Source organism: Lagenorhynchus albirostris, chromosome 14 (assembly GCF_949774975.1).
Source record: "Lagenorhynchus albirostris chromosome 14, mLagAlb1.1, whole genome shotgun sequence".
NCBI classification, from domain to species: Eukaryota; Metazoa; Chordata; class Mammalia; order Artiodactyla; family Delphinidae; genus Lagenorhynchus; species Lagenorhynchus albirostris.
This window is the reverse complement of record NC_083108.1, coordinates 56,921,564-56,943,098: the sequence shown is the minus strand read 5'-3', so window position 1 is coordinate 56,943,098 and position 21,535 is coordinate 56,921,564. Positions and strand designations below refer to the sequence as shown.

Sequence of the window (21,535 nt, the reverse complement as noted above, 5' to 3'; positions counted from 1 at the left end):
ATTTAGTTTTTATTGCACTGTTATTTCCAGCAGCCAGTTGATGTTGAGGGCAGGTACACTTCCTCTAGCCTAGGATACTTCCATGTCACTTACAGATTTAAATTCCCAAACCTTCTTATCTAGACGCAGAATGATTTGGAGATGGCGTTGATGACCATGAGAAGGGAGTGATAGGAAAGGGACCAAAGAAAGAAGTTTAGATTATTAACGTGTAAGACGCTGAGCACATGGCATCTCATTGTGTATTGAAATCATATGTCAATACAGAGGGTTGTCATCAAAAATATTTCATTCATCCATAAAAGGAAGCAGTAGAGCGTATGATATGCAGCCTTAATATTGCCGTTAAAAACAGAAGCCCCCTTTTGTGTTCAACAACCAGCAAAAAATTCTGTAACATGTGTCTATGTAAAATTAACATTTGTTGTGGTTTTTTGGTTTTCTCTGTGTATAACCACCAGAGTGCATGCTTGCATATAAATTTATTTCAGGTGTCAGAGACAAAGGCGCCAAAATCAAAGAGCTGGCCACATCTGCAAATCAGAGCGCTACGAGCACTCTAAAGAACGTCGTGGGATTGGGCCAGAAGCTGTTGAATACGTCCACTGACCTGTCCAGGGTTAATGCCACGTTACGAGAAACAGAAGAACTCCTCCGTGACTCCTCAGTGACCAGTAGGTCGTGGTCTCCCCTCCCATTAGGAAGTCTGCGTCGAGCCGTTTGAGTTTGCCAAGGGCACAGTGGTGCCTTGTTCACAAACAGCAGTCCTAAAAAATAAAAATGCACCAACATCTGGATTTGCACTTACAAAAAGAGAAGGGCCTTGATGCCTTGTGCTGGTGCATTTTTCATATATTTACCAAAATGCCAAGGATTTGATTATTAAGATATTCTGGTTTATCCAGTGCATTAGTAATGACCAATTCATTTCTCTCGTTTCCTCCCTCCTGCCAACTTTCTCGCCACCTCATATTTTAGCTTTGTTGGCTAGAAGAAAAGTCAAAGATGTGGAAACACAAGCGAACCTTTTATTTGATCGGCTGAAGCCTTTGAAGATGTTAGAAGAGAACCTGAGCAGAAACCTATCAGAAATCAAACTGCTGATCACCCAGGCCCGGAAGCAAGCAGCATCTGTGAGTGCCCAGCACCCCTGCAGCTGAGGCTCCTGGAACTGCAAGTCCCAGAGGCCTCCTGTGCAAAGGGCCTTTGGCCACACTTTCTACTAACCAGCTCTCAGTAACCCCCGATTCCTCACAGCCTTGCCTTATATATATTTAGCTAAGTATATTTAAGTCTATTTAATTAGTCTCATTTTCTTTGAGTCTTGCTTTTTTCGATGTGTTTCAGAATGTTGTTAGCAAAGAGATCTCTGTGTCCTTATGGACATTTATCATCGTGGCCTAGATTTATAGATCTGCACCAATTAGCTAGATGGTGCAGAACACATTAGACCTGAGTGTCAGCATCCCTGTAAGTCTCACTGGTTACATATGGTGCTATTTCCATCATTTTACCAACTTTGTGTTCATAATCCAAGTACTCTTCAAAAGGTTCATACAGTGTGGGCCTCATCTCTGTGATTCTGACAAAACAGCTTGAACTGCATGAATGCTGCACAAATCCAGGTCACTAACTGCACAAAACACACAATTTGAGAGACTGCTTCCTGGTCATCCTCGGCACATGGCATTGGCTGTGCGCCAAAGGAGAGGCATTTCAGGGAAATAAGACTTGAGAGAATATCATTTGTCTTGATCCTGGGGGCCTATAGACAATAGATGTGACCTCTGGTCTGAAGAGTATCTTCCTGAAGTTTCTAGCCAAGAAAAAGGAGCTCTGTATTCTTTGATCCCTGAGTGACTTCACTTTGGGAAAAGGGCTGTAGGTTTACAAGAGCTCTGGTTTCCATCTGTTTTAGTTCCAGTCACCAAATAAATGTAAACCCGATGGATGGTTCCAAGTGCTCTGGTTAATATAAACTTACAATCTTGAAGGTTAATACAAGGATTATGTGCAAGTAATTATTTATCAGAGAAATATGTAAGTGAAATAATTGCTCTATAAATATTTGCTGAGTAAGTAGATCAACCCTCCATTTATTCCATACATGATCATCAAATGTCCTGTGTCAGGTATAAGATTCCAAGGTGATCTGGATAAGCTCCTTGTCTTTAAGGAATTAAATCTCACATGATAGAGTTCCCAACATAAAATTCCCTTTTAAAACCTGACTGACTTTTCCATATTAAAATATTTTACCAAATAAAATAAGTTTCAGCATCATCTGACTTTCCCCTTGTGAGACACGAAGCATTGTGCATTATCCAGAGAGGAAACCTGCTAGCAGTGAGGATCTGGAACGGAATAGCACTGTTCAGCGCCAGGCGTGCTGCCACCGTGTGGCCCTAAATGATTTTTAGGCACTTAGGGACACTTCCGTTTTCCTTCTACAGATCAAAGTTGCTGTGTCTGCAGACAGAGACTGTATCCGGGCCTACCAGCCTCAGATTTCTTCTACCAACTATAACAGCTTAACACTAAATGTGAAGACAAGCGAACCTGACAACCTTCTCTTCTACCTGGGGAGTAGCATCAGTGTGAGTATGACCCGCAAAAGCAGCGCTGAGTCTCTTAGGGACAGAGTATATTTTCTGAATCGGTTAAAAAAAAATAGGGCCTTTGTGAAATCACTAATTATTCTATGAGAACTAATCTTTTGCTAAACTGGTAACATTAGATTAAAAACAATCAGCCCGTGAGAAGAGTGGCATTTATGAAACGTACCTCCCTCTGCCATCTTAACTGTGAGCTGTGGGACAGAGCTTTTCTTAATGTCTCCTGTGACCTCCGAAGCCACGGAGTTATGCTTTGGGTCTGTGGACATTGGCCGCTGTTACCAGGAGTGGAGGCGTGCACCACAAGGGGCATATCAGAATCGTCAAGCTTCCCCCCAGGCTATTCCACCCAGCGAGACTCCCAGGGTTCCCAGAGGGCATGTCCCCTATGGAAGACTACTGATTCATTTGACTGTGTCATTGGGAACAGGTCAGAGCCCTTGGGTATGTTAGGGCAGAAAATATTAGCAAGCACAAATGCCATCTGAGATGTCTTCTTAAGATACAAAGTGCAAAGCACAGGTCAGTCCGTGATGTACGATTTCATGGCTCCTGTCTCGCTGTACATCTCACGTTCGTGCATTGCCTTCTCAGACCGGGCAAACAAACAAGTGCAATGCCTCCCCACATGACCCCTGTAGAGGCTGGTAACCCCTAGCAAGTTTTCTTGGAGAACTTCATGGGAGGCTTCATGGAGGGCTATGCTGGGCAAGGGTGGTGGGCACTGATGGCCAACGGTGGCCACCATCTCCAGTACCAATACTCCAGGTCATGCTCCAGCTCCAGGGAGGGGAGCATTTAAAGGCAAAAGACGATCTTTTTTGTTTTCTACTTAAAAAAAAATTTAGAGAAAATGCTGTAAGAATCATCTTTTAAAGTGTTTTGGTGGTCATGCACACAGTCTGGCGTGTGAATTCATCCCAACTCATGCCCTGCATTCCAGGCTGACTTCCTGGCAGTGGAGATGCGGCGAGGGAAAGTGGCCTTCCTCTGGGATTTGGGCTCCGGGTCCACACGTTTGGAATTTCCAGACTTCCCGATTGATGACAGCAAATGGCACAGTATCTATGTAACCAGGTAGCAGAGAAAGTTCTCTCTGAGCATCTCGTATCTTATAAGTAATTACATGTTTGTAACATCATATAACTGTCTTCGAAATTTCTGGGAAGTCAGTGAAAGGATACTTGGTTTAGATTATAGAAATAATTTTTTTTCATTATTACAGAAGAAATAAAGTTTGTTAGCAAAACCAACAATCAAAAGAAGAAAAAAGTTAAAAGTTTATGTTGCCTTTAGAATGTTAGGTCCAAGTCTGAGGCAGCCAACCCAGTAAAATGTTTGCGCCCCAGCAGAGGGGAGTAAAGTGCAGCGTGGTGGAGATGCCACGTGGCTGGCAGTGGTACAGGTAGGACAGAAGATGAGGGTACAGGTGGGGGATGCGTTTTCTCAAAATTCAGGCACGAAGCAAAATTCTTCCTTTTAAAGCCCCTCTCCAGAGGCAACTGCTGTTAAGTGGCTGTAGGTATAGCTTTCTTTTCACTCTTCTGTAATATCACAGTTGGTTGGTGATGGTGTGTTATTGGAAATTTCTGATTTTTACTTTGTTATTTGAAAAAATGGGGTAATGATAAAGGCAGTAGACCATTCCAAATATATTTAATTCATTATCTGAAACTATTTTAAGCAAGGAGGTAACATGATGGAATTTATGTTTTAAGAAGAAATACTCCACAAGATTTTGGAGTGCAAACTAGGGGCAGGATGGGCAAGACTGGAAGCAGGGAGACCAGTTGGAGACATGGGCAGAAGCAGGTGGAGGCTGTGTGTGAAACAGATGTGTGTGTATGTGGACCAACTTGGCAATTCTGCAGGTGCTCTTTTTGCAACTCTGTGACCCTTAGGTTTGGAAACATTGGTTCAGTGAGTGTAAAGGAAATGAGCGCATCTCAAAAGCCACCACCAAAAACAAGTAAATCCCCTGGAACAGCTAATGTTCTGGATGTAAACAATTCAACACTAATGTTTGTTGGAGGGCTTGGAGGACAGATCAAGGTAATCTTCTGAACGTTCATCTTAACAGTGCTGATTGGCTGATTTTACCAACGTAGAAAATGAATATGTTTAAATTGTTGAAAATATTCTAGGCAGATGAAGATTTTCCTGCTTCTGTTATTTTGTTTAAGGACAGTTCATCTGCAGAGTTGGGTTGGTTTTGTAAAGGATCATGCTTAATAGATAGCATAATGGAAAAGAAGCCAGTGGTTCATTTTATTATTTGGTTTTTTCCCCAATAATAAAAGAGGAAACTCAATATTCCACATGAATTTCTGTAAACTCCCTTTATCTCTATTCTGACTCTAGTGGTGGACTAATACTAATTAGCAGTTAGCAAAGGAGCCCATCGTATATTTTATTACATCAGTTACCCTCTCACCCAATAAAGTTCACTCACCTGGACTTGGTTCAGTGCTCTGAAATGAGAGTAAGGGTCCCAGTTTCCGGCAGGCCCTCACCACTGACCACATTCTCTGGGTCTCTTTCCTCATTAGTTAAAGGGCCTTCTCTCCAGTGACCTTAGTAACTGACATGACCTTTGAGATCTTGTCCTGCTGTGTTGATTCTAGGATTCCAATTCATAATTGGAAGGAAGTTCAGTGATTACAAACTGGTCATTTTCCTGGATGTTGTTTTCTCAAAATTTGGATCTGTTAGATTTGAGCTCCCAAGGAGGAGTTTTGTGCACTTAGAGAATATATTTCTTTTCAACAAATATACTTGGATTATGTTTGTTTGTTTGTTTACATTAGAAGTCTCCTGCTGTGAAGGTTACTCATTTTAAAGGCTGCATGGGAGAGGCCTTCTTGAATGGACAGTCGATTGGCCTATGGAACTATATTGAAAGGGAGGGAAAGTGCCACGGCTGCTTTGGAAGGTAACGTGCCCCATGAGTAACACATAAGATGCTAACATGCACGGTAACACTGTCCCGGGAGGAGGTTAGAGTTGCAGCATTTCCCAAACTCATTTGACCCTGATCTCTTTTTAAAAAGGAGCATTCCAGAGCTGTTTATGTTCCATAGAACATACTTTGCAAGTGCTGAAGTAGACACAAACAGGTGCTTTATGTCTACATTTGTAAATGGATTAAAACTGTCTTCATTTTAGATAAGTGCCCCTACCTACTAGCCAAAAACTTTAGCTCAGTGAGTTAATAAACTACTTCTAGCAACGGAATCCATTTGAGCGGGCCAGTAATTAGAATTCATTGCGCTTTTTACCTTTGTGTGTAATTTTCCATTATTAAATCATTAGCATGGTCCATTGATGTCCTTTAGATTTAAAAACTTTTTTTCTTAATATAATCATTTACCTTTAACTTTGATTTATATTACCAAGTAAGCTAACTGATTTTTTTTTATTCTTCTTTGAATATACTTACACTTCTCTAACATGGTGTCAGCATATGTTTATAATTATGAACAATCTCTCAGATCCTTCAAGGATAGTATAAAATAAACCATTGATTCTAACAGTTCACATCTAAATATGGGAAAAAAACTTCCATTTAGTCAACAGGCCTTTATTCTTTTTTTTTTTTTTTTTTGCGGTATGTGGGCCTCTCACTGTTGTGGCCTCTCGCGTTGCAGAGCACAGGCTCCGGACACGCAGGCTCAGCGGCCATGGCTCACGGGCCCAGCCGCTCTGCGGCATGTGGGATCCTCCCAGACCGGGGCACGAACCCATGTCCCCTGCATCGGCAGGCGGACTCTCAACCACTGCGCCACCAGGGAAGCCCAGGCCTTTATTCTTGTGCTAGTTTTGAGAGGCTGTTGCAATAGAGCATTGGCTGCATGGCTGACCTTGACCGGACGGTCATCTGTTTCTGGGCCCTCTGCTCGGTACTGGTGATGGCAACATCAGCCACCCAAGCTTATCTCCTTCAATGTCTCATGGTCTACGGAAAATTACCTAAAATACTTTTTTGTGGTAACATAAAAAAGAGCTCCGCGCTGTAGGGGCGATGGTAGGTAGAGCATCCTGGGCGTGGGGCCCGAGTGATGCCTCCTCACTCACGGGACAGCTGCATGGAGTCTGACAGGTCCCCATCTCATGGGTGCCAGCTTGGATCAGAGCAGTCTAGTCATTCTTCCAGGGTCACGGGGCTGAGAGCTGGGAGGGAGGGCGTCTGCCCGGTCCTCCTGACCGCAGGGCTCCCCCCAGCCTCCCATAAATGCTGGGCGCTGGAGGAGAGCCAGCCATGAAGTGCTGTGGCAGACCCTTTGTCATTTGTCCCGGCCTCTTACCCAGGCAGGGGCCTGGAGCTGCCTTCCTGAGGCCCAGCTGGGGAAAGGCATATGGGCCTCATGGTTATAGAACGGAAGTCCGACCCACAGGGGACGAGCCCCAGAAATGTGCCGCTGACCCGAGGGATGTGAGCCTTCTCAGGAGAATCGCATTCAGTCATCGTTTCCTTTGCATTCATCCCTCTTGGTGGCCTCCTGACTGGGGCAGGCCCTGCTGAAGGAGAGAAGCCAGAACCAAAGACTCAACCTTCCTGAGAACAGAGAACTCCTGAGCTCTGGGGAGGGAGAGGGCAGACGGATTTCTGGAATTTCGTTTGAAACCTGGCTTTGCATTTTCTTGTGTGTGTTCTTGGGCAAGAACTTAATCTTTGAGGCTCAGCTTTTAATAGGCAAAATGGGACCCCACTAGGACCTCTGAACACAGTACAATTCTCAGAGCTAAACCAGAGTGAACATTTGCTATGTACCAGGCACCGTTTAAAGAACTTTACATGTATTAAATCATGTATAGCTCTTCCAGAGAGGTTCTAGTGTTACCCCTATTTTACAAATGAAGGAAATGAGACACAGAGGGGTTAGGTAACTTCTCTGAGGTTACACAGCTAGTAAGTTGGGGAGCTGGGATTTGAACCCTAGCAATCTGGTTCTAGAGTGTGTGTCCTTAGCTACATGAAACCGGTTGCCAAAAGATAAAGCAATGGGACATGCTTCTAGGAGGCCAAAGTTTTAAGGATTAAATAATTGAGAATTAGGCCACAGTTTGTTTATGCAGAGTGCATTTCCTTAAAGTTATACTTCCTTATAAGAGATCTCAAGACGGAAATTTTTAGAAAAAGGACTGTAGAAAGCTATAAATTTGAAACCTCAGGTTTTACAAAGCACTGCTACATTTTGTTTTGTTAATGGAAACAGTTTCACTGTTGGGTTATTCTGTTTCTGCTTGGAGATGTGACACAGAGTGGTTATTGCACCTTCAACTGGGAAAAATGCAAATTCTTACCCCAAAACACCCTAATCTAATTCACTTTCGAGCCCTATGACGTTCCAGAAAAGTACTTTTTGAACATAAGAATATGTTCTAAGTACTTTGTACCTGAAGAGTGAATCAAGTCAGCTTTTTGAGACGTTGGGAAAACTGGAAAACACTTATCTAAGAAGTGCTGGGGTCCATGGTATATAACTGCTGTAAGCTCACCCTGCAGATTTTTGAGATTCTTTTTTGTCAATGATATTTTTGCAAACTGATCCTTTTGGCACATTGGTGCATATTTGTTTTCCATCATTAGTCCAGTTTAGTTGAATTAGTTAAAAACGAGCATAAGGTGATACATGCCAGTAAAAAATTTATTCTGAAAGTGCTGGAATTAAGAAAGGACATTAAAGGAAACTAGACATTAAGGGACATCAAAGTCACATTAAAGAGAATTAGAACAAATGAAAATCTAGTCACTAAGTAGAACTATTTATAGCAGTAATCCATCCTTTGAGGGAATTTCTTTTTACTACAGTGAACACTGCCCATGTTAACTTTCATTTCCTTACAAGGCAACTGGGTGCTTGCCTCGCATGATCTCATGGGGAGCATATTTTAAGATATTATGACTTACACTTGTTATCAAATTATGGAAATAAATGCTCTATCGCAACTTTAGTGAGGAAGAACTCAGTAAAAGTATCATGTATTCTATTTAACTACCTTCCTAAGAACAGATTGTATTTCACCTTCTGTCCTTGCAGCCCCCAAAATGAAGGTGCTTCCTTCCATTTTGATGGGAGTGGGTATTCTGTCGTGGAGAAGATGCTCCGGGCTACTGTGACGCAGATAATTATGCTTTTTAGTACCTTTTCACCTAATGGGCTGCTTCTCTACCTGGCTTCAAATGGCACCGTAAGAGTCTGTGGGGCCCTGCACCCTACTGTGTGTATACAGTTGGATTGCTATGAGGATATTTATGTTTGATGATTGTTTTATGAGCACATGCTAGTATAATATATACGTATGTATGCCATGTCAGTCCCCTTTTAAATGATCTGTCAGTACAAAATTATTGAAGAATGTTTGGAAAACATAGAAGCGTATCAAGTAGAAAATAGCTTCCTATCATTATAAATATAAGTTGAACATTTATTATTAAATTTTGAGCTTGAATAAGACATCTTGTTTTACTCCCTCTGACCACCTTATTTGAATTCCATTGCAGGAAGTTCATGTTCTTATTTTTATCTTATGTGCTGCTGATTTTTCTCAATCTTCTAGTTTTATTTTTAGGATTGGCCCAGTTGTCAATCTAAATGAAAAAAATAGAGATTCCACTTCTCTTCCTGCATTGTAGATTATGATGACCATGAGTTTATCTGACATATGTCTGTATATTATTCTAGAAAGCCTTTGTGGACACTTTTAATGTTGGACTGTTGGGCCAGATCCTGTTTTCTTAGTTTGACTGTAGGAGGTTTCCGCCATCCCTGACTTGAAGAGAAAGGAAATATTGTGATAATAATGGAGCCTTGGGTAACTTTTCTTTATTACAGAAAGACTTTTTATCCATCGACTTGGTCGACGGCAGAGTTAGAGTTACAGTTGACCTGGGTTCTGGGCCTCTTGCTCTTACTACTGACAGACGCTATAATAATGGAACCTGGTACAAAATTGCCTTCCAGCGAAACAGAAAGCAAGGTAAATGCACAGGTAGACGGACGGAATGTCGGTCGCCCTCATAGGAATAGAAATCTTTCCAAGGTCAGCAGTCTTTTTTTACTTTAGCTTTCTAGGTATTCTTAAATGATATTCTAATCAAAAGCTATTGTTTTCTTTGGAATACTGAGCACCAGGATTCACATTTTGCTGGAGGAATATTCTTTCTCTGTCTGTGGTTTCCAAATGCATTATTTAACATTAAATGCTGAATTGGAATCAAGGATAAAATTGATTCTGTTTTCTTTGACACACATACTGCTACCATTTAGCATGTATATTCTGGATTTATTGACTTTTGTAAAGAGGGTTTTCATTTGTCTTTTAACAGTCAAGAACATCCCCTGGTCAAATTTGCAGAATGTAAAAGAATATGTCTTTGTAAATGACCTTTGTTAGACATCTGTGTTTACTTTATTGTAGAAAATGACTCATTTTCTTGTCTATTCCTCTTGATCTTCTCTAGGACTCCTAGCAGTTATTGATGCATATAACACCAGCTACAAAGAAACCAAGCAAGGGGAAACTCCAGGAGCATCTTCTGACCTCAATCGTCTAGATAAGGATCCAATTTATGTGGGTGGATTACCTAGGTCAAGAGTTGTAAGGTATGATATCACATTGCAGAATTTTCATGTCCCTAATTACCAACTGCCTTAGTTTCCGTAACAAAGTTCCACAGACTGGGCAGCCTAAACAACAGAAATGTGTTCTCTCACAGTTCTGGAGGCTACAGTTCCAAAATCAGGTGTCAGCAGGGCCGCTTCCTTCTCAGGATTGTGAGAAAGAATCTGTTCCATGCTTCTCTCTGAGCTTCTGGTAGCTTCAGGCATTGCTCAGCTTGTAGGTGGCATTCTTTATCTGTGTGGACATGCTGTCTTCCCTCTGTGTGTGTCTCTCAGTGTCCAAATTTCCCTTTTATAAAGATACCAGTCATAACTGGACTAGGACCTACCGTACTGACCTCACCTTAACTTGATTACAACTGTAAAGACCCTATTTTCAAATAAGGTCACATTCACAGGTACTGGGGGTTAGGATTTCAAAATCTTTTGGTCGGGGTGGGGAAACACCATTTAACCTATAACGTTCTGTTTTGATTAGAATGCCATATAATTGGGAAGTAAAGAAAGCCTTCTGCAATAGAATTTATGATTTTCTGTTTATTGCCTATAAAACATCTAAAAATTGTTACTGTGCAATATTTGGAGACCCACTTTCCATCACACGTCACTCTCCTGTCCAGACATTCTAGAGTGGTAGAATCTTTTTGGTGACAAAAAGAAAGGAATCATGCTTTCTGCAGACTTATCTGGATTCCCCTTTTGGTGATTAGAATGAATAATGTATGTGAAAGTTTAAAGACCAGCATCAGCAAGTTGGATTAAAGGTAGCAGAGGAGAGATGCACTGATTCTTGTTCTTGTTTAGCTTTGTGACTTTAATAATTTCATAAACTTTCTGTAGTTTACTGTCCTCAATTTTGTAATTTTGGACTGGGGACAAAGTAAGCTCTAAGTTTCTTTCACACCATTATAAAAAGGCATATACGGCCAGCAGTCAAGGCAGCCTAGCTTCCAGGGAGTGGAATCACCAAATGTCCAAACCGAGTCACTCAGCCCCGTGGTTTTCAGATGTATATTTGTAGCAGTACCTCATCTTCAAGCCGGGTTCTTATACAGAAGTGCAGCCACTCCAGTTGCTATGGGTTGAGCAGCCCAGAATCCACTTCCTGACACACCCCCTTCTCTGCCAGAAATGTGTGAAAGTTCCAAGGAACATAGTTTACAACCACAGTCACCCACCTTCAGGGTCTTGGAAATAAATGTCCCAAAACTTCAGGGGAGTTGGTCACTTGTCCCAGGTCTTACCCCTCTGCCAAGGCAGAGCCAGGACTGGAAGCCTCTCCCCTAATCCCTGATTACAGATGTCATTCCTAACATAGTGGCATTGGGGATGTTTCTGAGGTTACAAGCTGTGTTGTAATTCATTTGTTCTTTACCTAAATGGTACACAGCGTAGACCCTGGAGAAAAGGACAGAGTTCCTTTACTAGGAAGACATCTCAAATCACAGACTTTCATGATAGATGGGTCTCGGGTATCATCGGGGCCAGTCTCCTCATTTACAATGGAAGAAACGGAGATTCGGAAAGGTTGAAATTTGCCCTAAATCATGTGGTTTCTTAATGGCCGACAGCTCATTGAATAGCACAGAGAAAAAGTGAGATATGACATGTAGCAAGAAGCCATGTTCCTGCACAGTTCTCCTGTCACTAGCTGATGCTTCAGGGTGTAACTGGGAGATGTTCAGTAGTCTCCATCATTTGGAAATGTTAGCCTGAGTACATTGAAGCTCACCTCACCCAGCAGAGTGGGAATTTCTGTTAATAAAAATATGGAATTGGCTTAGTATCAAAGAAATAAGGGTTCTGGATAATCCCAGACTTCACCAAATGCAGTTATTTCCTTCAGGAGGAAGTTCATGAATATGTGGTATGGACAAGAGCCGATGCTGTCTCTAACCAAGAGATCCTGGGAAATCACATTGCCCACACTTGCCCCCGTGGGAGGTGAATGTTTGCTCTACACGGAGACTGGATTGAAATCTAAGTGCTATAATTTCCTTATGGCAGTGCACTGTCTCTCTTATAATTAGCCTCTGTTTTAGTGAGTATATCTAAATGGTAATGACTATAATAGTTTCCCTTAAAATATTAAGCATGCTTTTATCTAGGTAGCCGTCTAGGTAATCAGCCTCACCAAATTCAATCCCTTTCTTTAGTCCTAAGGAGAGTACATGTTTGACCTGAATTCTCACCATCAGTAGTCTTGTTAGAGGGAGACCTAGACATTTATGAGAATGACACATGGAAAGAGATCTTTCTTATTTGTAGGTCCATTTTTATTTCTTCTTTCAAAACTGGAGTTATAAAATCCAATTTTGTTGCTGTTGTTCTCTTGCCCTTCCCTACAGGAAAGGTGTCACCAGCAAAAGCTACGTGGGCTGTATCAAAAACCTGGAAATATCTAGATCGACCTTTGATTTACTCAGAAATTCCTACGGAGTGAGAAAAGGCTGTATACTGGAGGTGGAAGTGTTTTATTAATATTGGGATGAGTTTCTATAAATGTCCTCTGATTTACTAACATCATAAGGCAACAGGATCTAAACCAGGGGTGTGAACAGAAAAGCGGTGGTGGGGAAAACGGCAGCAGCCTCCAGGGTGGGAGGTTCAGCATGCAGGTGGGCCTCACGGTGCTTTCTCCTCTCCTTTGTGACCAGCCTGTCCGAAGCGTTAGCTTCTTGAGAGGCGGCTACGTTGAATTGCCACCCAAGTCCTTGTCACCAGATTCGGAATTGTTGGCAACATTTGCCACCAGGAACAGCAGTGGCATCATCCTGGCTGCCCTGGGCCAGCATGGGGAGAAGCAAGGTCACCGGCAGGCCCACAAGGTGAGTGGCTCAAAGGCTCTCAAGCCAGGAGCTCAGGAAGGAAATGACTTCAGGAAACACTGGATGGAAGATGACTTAGTCATAACATGTATTCTACAACATGTGTGCCTGGTTGTTAATGGGTGTGCGTTTTTAATAAGCAAAAGTGATTATTGCTGAATGTCTTTCCCTTACGAATCAGCGATCTCTTTGTGTTGCATAATCCATCTTCCTTGTTTAGCCATTGAGAAGAAAGATCCTTGCTGTCTACCTAGGATTCTTATAGGATAGGTGATATTTACCTTTCCTCTGCTTGAACTTGATATATTATGTAATTTGAAGAGATTCACAGAATACTAATGTATTGTATTAATGAAGTAGAAGCCATGCAGCTACAATTTAGAGTACTGTTCTCTACTGTGCAAGGTATTTTACAGACATTGCTGTATAATTATTACAGCCACACTTCAGGGTGAATGCTGCTTCCTGTATTTTGCTGAGGGAGAAATGGATTCAGAGAGCCTGGCTAACCTGCACAAGATCACACAGCCGTTATTTCAGAGCGTGACCTGGAACACCAGTCTGTAGACCCCAGATACCTCACAAGACACTGAGTGAAGGTCTGACAAGGACAGATTGGTTTATGCGCTCCACCAAGCTTTTTTCCTTTTTTTAAGTTGAGATGAAATTTACATAAAATAAAAGTAACCATTTTTAGGTGAAACAGTCAGTGGCACTTAGTGCTTTCATAATGTTGTGAGGCCACTTTCTCTATCAAGTTCCAAAACATCTTCATCACCCAAGAGAGAAGCCTATGCCTGTTAAGCAGTCACTCCCCATTCACCCCCTTCCCCAACCCTGGCAACCACCAGTCTTCTTTCTGTATCTAGGAATGAATTTACCTATTCTGTATATTTCATATAAGTGGACTCAAATGAGTGATATTCTTTTACTTAGCATGCTTTCGAGGTCCATCCACATTGTAGCATGTATCAGCACGTCCTTCTTTTTCATGGCTGAATGTTATCCCACTGTATACAGAGCATAATTTATTAGTTCATTGATGGACGTTTGGGGTTGTTTCTACCTTTTGACTATTGTGAATAATGCTGCTACGAACATCTGCATACAAGTATTTGTTAGAGTACCTGTTTTCAATTCTTTTGGGTATATACCTATGGGTGGAATTGCTGGGTCATATGGGAGTTCTATGTTTAACTTCTTGAGGAACTATCAAACTGTTTTTCTCCACCAATCTTAATAGGACCTCTTGTAAATCAAAATTTGCTACTAAGTCAGCAAAAAGGAACAGTGTCATCCAGTGCTGGCAAGACCTTGTGAAACACTCCCATTCCAGTTCTGCTGGTGGACCTCTGTCATTGTGGCAAAAGAGTGTTAAGAGCTTTAAACATTTTCAAACCTTCAACTCTTTAATCCCACCTTTAGAAATCTTAGAAAAATTTCACAGGCAAAAAAAAAAAAAAAAACAGTTAAATGTTCATTACGTATGGTAATAAAAAGTTAGAAACTACCTACATTTTTAAAAAAGGAATAGATCCCACAGTGAGGTTTCACCTCACACCTCTGAGAATGGCAACCATCAAAAAAGATAAGAGATGGGCTTCCCTGGTGGCGCAGTGGTTGAGAGTCCGCCTGCCGATGCAGGGGACACGGGTTTGTGCCCCGGTCCGGGAAGATCCCACATGCCACGGAGCGGCTGGGCCTGTGAGCCATGGCCGCTGAGCCTGCACGTCCGGAGCCTGTGCTCCGCAACAGGAGAGGCCACAACAGTGAGAGGCCCGCGTACCGCAAAAACAAAAAAAAGAAAAGATAAGAGATAACAAGTGCTGGTGAGGATGTGGAAAAAAGGGAACCCTTGTGCACTGCTAGTGGGAATGTATAATATATTGGTACAGCCACTATGGAAAACAGTATGGGGCTTTCTCAAAAAATTAAAAATCAAACTCCCATATGATCCAGCAATTCCACTTCTGGGTATATATTTGAAGGAAATGAAAGGAAATGAAATCACTACCTTGAAGAGATATCTATATTTACTGTAGTCAAGACATGGAAACAAACTGAGTGTCTATCAGTAGACGAATGGATAAAGACATGGTGTGTGTATATGTATACATATATATCAATATCTATCTATTTATTTATTTATACAGTGGAATATTATTCAGCCATAAAATAGGAGGAAATCCTACCATTGAAAACAACATGCATGAACCTTGAGGGCTTTACGTTAAATGAAATAGGTCAAAGAGAGAAAGACAAATACTGTATGATCTCACTTATATGTGGAATCTTAAAAAAAACTCATAGAGACAGAACAGATTAGTGGTTACCAGAGGTAGGGGCAGGAGAGAAGTGGGTGAAGGGGGTCAAAGGTACAAACTTCAAGTTGTAAGATAAGTTCTGGGGATGTGATGTACAGCATGGTGACTATAGTGACAATATCATATTGCATATTTGAAAGTTGCTAAGAGAGTAGATCTTAAAAAGTTCTCACTACAAGAACAAATTTTGTAACTATATGAGGTGATCATTTACAGTATATTCAAATATCCAATGGTTCTGTTGTATACCTAAGACTAACACAATGGTACATGTCAATTATATCTCAGTTTGTTGGTACATAATGTAGCAATAAATAATAAGTATGAAGACTGTAGAAATGGAAATCTTTGATATGGTTAGTGATAATAGCATAATGCAGAATGTAAATTATGTCAGCAGAGGTTAGAAAGCAATATACAAAGTATAAAATAGTTGTCAGATGGTGATATTCTTAAGGAACTGCTTCCTTGGTGCCAATACTCCCACCTTACCTTCATAAGATGATAATTCTTTAAATCCTATAGTAATGTCTTGTCTTTGGGAATTCTCTGTGTGACCTTCCCAGCCCTTCTTTTCCATCATGCTAATTGAAGGCCACATTGAAGTGCATGTTAATCCTGGGGATGGAACCAGCCTGAGAAGAGCTCTCCTGCATGCTCCCACGGGCACATATGGCGACGGTCAAGAGCATTCCATCTCCTTGATAAGGACCGGGAGGTATTTGCGTCACCTTACGAAGGCTCCCCAGTAGGAGGCCTGTATGCAGTGAAATGATTGGGATAATTAGTATGATGTCATTCAGAGTCTTTATAATTCCAAAATAATTCTAGAAGCTTGCTAGAATACCTCTTTGGAAAACAATTTGATCTGCTTTGTAATAAGATATTTGCAGAATTTTCATAATTGGACAGCCTTAAACCTGCCCTTTTCTGGGGCCCGGCATAAAGTGTCTTTACACTGGAATAATTCTGTGTCAAATAGTGTTACAGTATTAGTAAATTCTAATAGTGAATGGTAAAATAGCAAATAGTGACATAGTAAATAGTAAAATGTAAACAGTGAAATAGTAAACAGTGTCATATCAACATTTCTATATAATTTCTCTCCAAAACTGTAGACCAAAAGTTTTAAAAAAAACACTGCACATTTTGTCACAGGTAAAGAAGTAAAAGATTCTCTCCAAAAAGCAATTGAACTGAACAATATTTAATCACATTCCATTCATTTTTGGAGAACGTTTACCTGTAAGTTTTAATATTCAAGATTCACTTTTTTATTCGCACACATGTTAAATGTCATGTTAAAATGTATCTTCAAGGCACTTTTATAATTCAGTAAGAACTTGCTGGAATTAGATATTAAAATGGACAGTTATGTTTCATTATATTTGAAAACCTTTACTTTCTCCTTTAACCTTTTAGAATTATCACTGTCCAACTGGATGAGACAGCTCCTGTGGAAGTGAAGCTGGGCCCATCAGCAGAAAGCAGGACAATAAGTGTGTCCAACCTGTACATAGGTGGTGTTCCAGAGGGCGAGGGGACACCCATGCTCAAGATGAGAAGCTCATTCCATGGCTGTATCCAAAACCTGATCTTTAACATGGAGTAAGTGTGACTGTGCTCTCAGCATGATTTTGCACTTCCTGATCTTTTAATGCCCAGCACTGACACTAACGTACAACGTAATTTTGCTGTTTGAGATGGCCCCAAATTCTACAAGTTCCCGAATAACAAGTGAATCCCGTGTTCTATAAACTCCCCCAAATGGCTTTATTAAACTAGAATGATGGAAAAATCGGGCCATCATGCATGAGAAAAAAAGAACCACTAAACATTAGTTCCATAGTACTGTCAACACACAGCAGAGGTCAAATACATTTTGGCATGCGCTTTTTTTTTAATATCTTTATTGGAGTATAATTGCTTTACAATGGTTTGTTAGTTTCTGCTTTATAACAAAGTGAATCAGCTATACGTATACATATAACTCCATATCTCCACCCTCTTGCATCCCCCTCCCACCCTCCCTATCCCACCCCTCTAGGTGGTCAAAAAGCACCGAGCTGATCTCCCTGTGCTATGTGGCTGCTTCCCACTAGCTAGCTATTTTACATTTGGTAGTGTATATATGTCCATGCCTCTCTCTCACTTTGTCACAGCTTACCCTTCCCCTCCCCATGTCCTCAAGTCAATTCTCAACATCTGTGTCTTTATTGCTGTCCTGCCCCTAGGTTCTTCAGAACCATTTTTTTTTTAAGATTCCATATTATGTGTTAGCATATGATATTTGTTTTTCTCTTTCTGACTTACTTCACGCTGTATGACAGACTCTGGGTCCATCCACCTCACTACAAATAGCTCAATTTCGTATCTTTTTATGGCTGAGTAATATTCCATTGTATATATGTGCCACATCTTCTTTATCCATTCATCTGTCAGTGGACACTTAGGTTGCTACCATGTCCTGGCTATTGTAAATAGTGCTGCAATGAACATTGGGGTACATGACTCTTTTTGAATTACGGTTTTCTCAGGATATATGCCCAGTAGTGGGATTGATGGGTCATATGGTAGTTTTATTTTTAGTTTTTTAAGGAATCTCCATACTATTCTCCATAGTGGCTGTATCAATTTACATTCCCACCAACAGTGCAAGAGTGTTCCCTTTTCTCCACACCCTCTCCAACATTTACTGTTTGTAGATTTTTTGATGATGGCCATTCTGACTTGTGTGACCTCATTGTAGTTTTGATTTGCATTTCTCTAATGATTAGTGATATTGAGCATTCTTTCATCTGTTTGTTGGCAATCTGTGTATCTTCTTTGGAAAAATGTATATTTAGGTCTTCTGCCCATTTTTGGATTGGGTTGTTTGTTTTTTTGATATTGAGCTGCATGTACTGCTTGTAAATTTTGGAGATTAATCCTTTGTCAGTTGCTTCAATTGCAAATATTTTCTCCCATTCTGAGAGTTGTCTTTTCATCTTGTTTATGTTTGCCTTTGCTGTGCAAAAGCTTTTAAGTTTCACGAGGTCCCATTTGTTTATTTTTGTTTTTATTTCCATTTCTGTAGGAGGTGGGTCAAAAAGGATCTTGCTGTGATTTATGTCATAGAGTGTTCTGCCTATGTTTTCCTCTAAGAGTTTGATAGTTTCTGGCCTTACATTTAGGTCTTTAATCGATTTTGAGTTTATTTTTGTGTATGGTGTTAGGGAGTGTTCTAATTTCATTCTTCTATATGTAGCTGTCCAGTTTTCCCAGCACCACTTAATGAAGAGGCTGTCTTTTCTCCATTGTATATTCTTGCCTCCTTTATCAAAAATAAGGTGACCATAGGTACAGGGGTTTATCTCTGGGCTTTCTATCCATTGATCTATATATATCTGTTTTTCTGCCAGTACCATACTGTATTGATTACTGTACCTCTGTAGTATAGTCTGAAGTCTGGGAGCCTGATTACTCCAGCTCCGTTTTTCTTTCTCAACATTGCTTAGGCTATTTGGGGTCTTTTCCATACAAATTGTGAAATTTTTTGTTCTAGTTTTGTGAAAAATGCCATTGGTAGTTTGATGGGGATTGCATTGAATCTGTAGATTGCTTTGGGTAGTAGAGTCATTTTCACAATGTTGATTCTACCAATCCAAGAACATGGTATATCTCTCCATCCGTTTGTATCATCTTTAATTTCTTCATCAGTGTCTTATAGTTTTCTGCATACAGGTCTTTTGTCTCCTTAGGTAGGTTTATTCCTAGGTATTTTATTCTTTTTGTTGCAGTGGTAAATGGGAGTGTTTCCTTAATTTCTCTTTCAGATTTTTCATCATTAGTGTATAGGAGCGCTAGAGATTTCTGCGCATTAATTTTGTATCCTGCTACTTTACCAAATTCATTGATTAGCTCTAGTAGTTTTCTGGTAGCATCTTTGGGATTCTCTATGTCACTGCAAACAGTGACAGCTTTACTTCTTCTTTTCCAATTTGGATTCCTTTTATTTGTTTTTCTTCTCTGATTGCTGTGGCTAAAACTTCCAAAACTATGTTGAATAATAATGGTGAGAGTGGACATCCTTGTCTTGTTCCCAATCTTAAAGGAAATGCTTTCAGTTTTTAACCATTGAGAACAATGTTGGCTGTGGGTTTGTCATATATGGCCTTTATTATGTTGAGGTAAGTTCCCTCTATGCCTACTTTCTGGAGGGTTATTATCATAAATCGGTGTTGAATTTTGTCGAAAGCTTTCTCTGCATCTATTGAGATCATGTGGTTTTTCTCCTTCAATTTGTTAATAAGGTTTATCACATTGATTTGCGTATATTGAAGAATCCTTGCCTTCCTGGGATAAACTCCACTTAATCATGGTGTATGATCCTTTTAATGTGCTCGTTGGATTCTGTTTGCTAGTATTTTGTTGAGGATTTTTGCATCTTTGTTCATCAGTGATATTGGCCTGTAGTTTTCTTTTTTTCTGACATCTTTGTCTGGTTTTGGTATCAGGGTGATGGTGGCCTTGTAGAATGAGTCTGGGAGTGCTCCTTCCTCTGCTATATTTTGGAAGAGTTTGAGAAGGATAGGTGTTAGCTCTTCTCTAAATGTTTGATAGAATTCTCCTGTGATGCCATCTTGTCCTGGGCTTTTGTTTGTTGGAAGATTTTTAATCACAGTCTCAATTTCAGTGCTTGTGACTGTCTGTTCATATTTTCTATTTCTTCCTGATTCAGTATCAGAAGTTTGTGCTTTTCTAACAATTTGTGCGTTTCTTCCAGGTTGTCCATTGTATCAGCATAGAGTTGCTTGTAGTAATCTCTCATGATATTTTGTATTTCTGCAGTGTCAGTTGTTACTTCTCCTTTTTCATTTCTAATTCTATTGATTTGAGTCTTCTCCCTTTTTTTCTTGATGAATCTCACTAATGGTTTATCAATTTTTTTATCTTCTCAAAGAACCAGCTTTTAGTTTTATTGATCTTTGCTATTGTTTCCTTCATTCCTTTCTCATTTATTTCTGATCTGATCTTTATGATTTCTTTCCTTCTGCTAACTTTGGGGGATTTTTGTTCTTCTTTCTCTAATTGCTTTAGGTGTTAGGTTAGGTTGTTTATTTGAGATGTTTCTTGTTTCTTGAGGTAGGATTGTATTGCTGTAAACTTCCCCCTTAAAACTGCTTTTGCTGCATGCCGTAGGTTTTGGGTTGTCATGTTTTCACTGTCATTTGTTTCTAGGTATTTTTTGATTTCCTCTTTGATCTCTTCAGTGATCTCTTGGTTATTTAGTAGTGTATTGTTTAGCCTCCATGTGTCTGTATTTTTTACAGATTTTTTCCTGTAATTGATATCTAGTCTCATAGCATTGTAGTCAGAAAAGATACTTGATATGATTTCCATTTTCTTAAATTTACCAAGGCTTGATCTGTGACCCAAGATATGATCTATCCTGGAGAGTGTTCCATGAGCGCTAGAGAAAAATGTGTATTCTGTTGCTTTTGGATGGAATGTCCTATAAATATGAGTTAAGTCCATCTTGTTTAATGTATAATTTAAAGCTTGTGTTTCCTTATTGATTTTCATTTTGGATGATCTGTCCATTGGTGAAAGTGGGGTGTTAAAGTCCCCTACTATGAATGTGTTACTGTCGATTTCCCCTTTTATGGCTGTTAGTATTTGCCGTATGTATTGAGGTGCTCCTATGTTGGGTGCATAAATATTTACAATTGTTATATCTTCTTCTTGGATTGAGCCCTTGATCATTATGTAGTGTCCTTCTTTGTCTCTTCTAATATTCTTTATTTTAAAGTCCATTTTGTCTGATATGAGAATTGCTACTCCAGCTTTCTTTTGATTTCCTTTTGCATGGAATATCTTTTTCCATCCCCTTACTTTTCAGTCTGTATGTGTCCCTAGGTCTGAAGTGGGTCTCTTGTAGACAGCATATATATGGGTCTTGTTTTTGTATCTATTCAGCCAGTCTTTGTCTTTTGGCTGAAGCATTTAATCCATTTACATTTAAGGTAATTATCGATATTTATGTTCCTATTCCCATTTTCTTAATTGTTTTGGGTTTGTTATTGTAGGTCTTTTCCTCCTCTTGTGTTTCCTGCCTAGGGAAGTTCCTTTAGCATTTGCTGTAAAGCTGGTTTGGTGGTGCT

General features: G+C 40.2%; 1 protein-coding gene across 1 annotated transcript in view; it reads left to right on the top strand.

Annotated features, from left to right (window-relative positions):
* The window catches only part of LAMA1 (laminin subunit alpha 1), a 152,786-nt gene that overhangs the window by 115,186 nt on the left and 16,065 nt on the right, over window positions 1-21,535 (top strand). Inside the window, exons 43-55 of the mRNA XM_060170511.1 lie at window positions 492-674; window positions 979-1,133; window positions 2,454-2,597; window positions 3,559-3,692; window positions 4,517-4,667; window positions 5,423-5,547; window positions 8,657-8,807; window positions 9,452-9,596; window positions 10,081-10,222; window positions 12,589-12,703; window positions 12,898-13,068; window positions 15,959-16,110; window positions 16,815-17,000. Of these exons, the coding sequence (XP_060026494.1) occupies window positions 492-674; window positions 979-1,133; window positions 2,454-2,597; window positions 3,559-3,692; window positions 4,517-4,667; window positions 5,423-5,547; window positions 8,657-8,807; window positions 9,452-9,596; window positions 10,081-10,222; window positions 12,589-12,703; window positions 12,898-13,068; window positions 15,959-16,110; window positions 16,815-17,000 (1,954 nt within the window). The remainder of the gene's footprint in view (window positions 1-491; window positions 675-978; window positions 1,134-2,453; window positions 2,598-3,558; window positions 3,693-4,516; window positions 4,668-5,422; window positions 5,548-8,656; window positions 8,808-9,451; window positions 9,597-10,080; window positions 10,223-12,588; window positions 12,704-12,897; window positions 13,069-15,958; window positions 16,111-16,814; window positions 17,001-21,535) is intronic.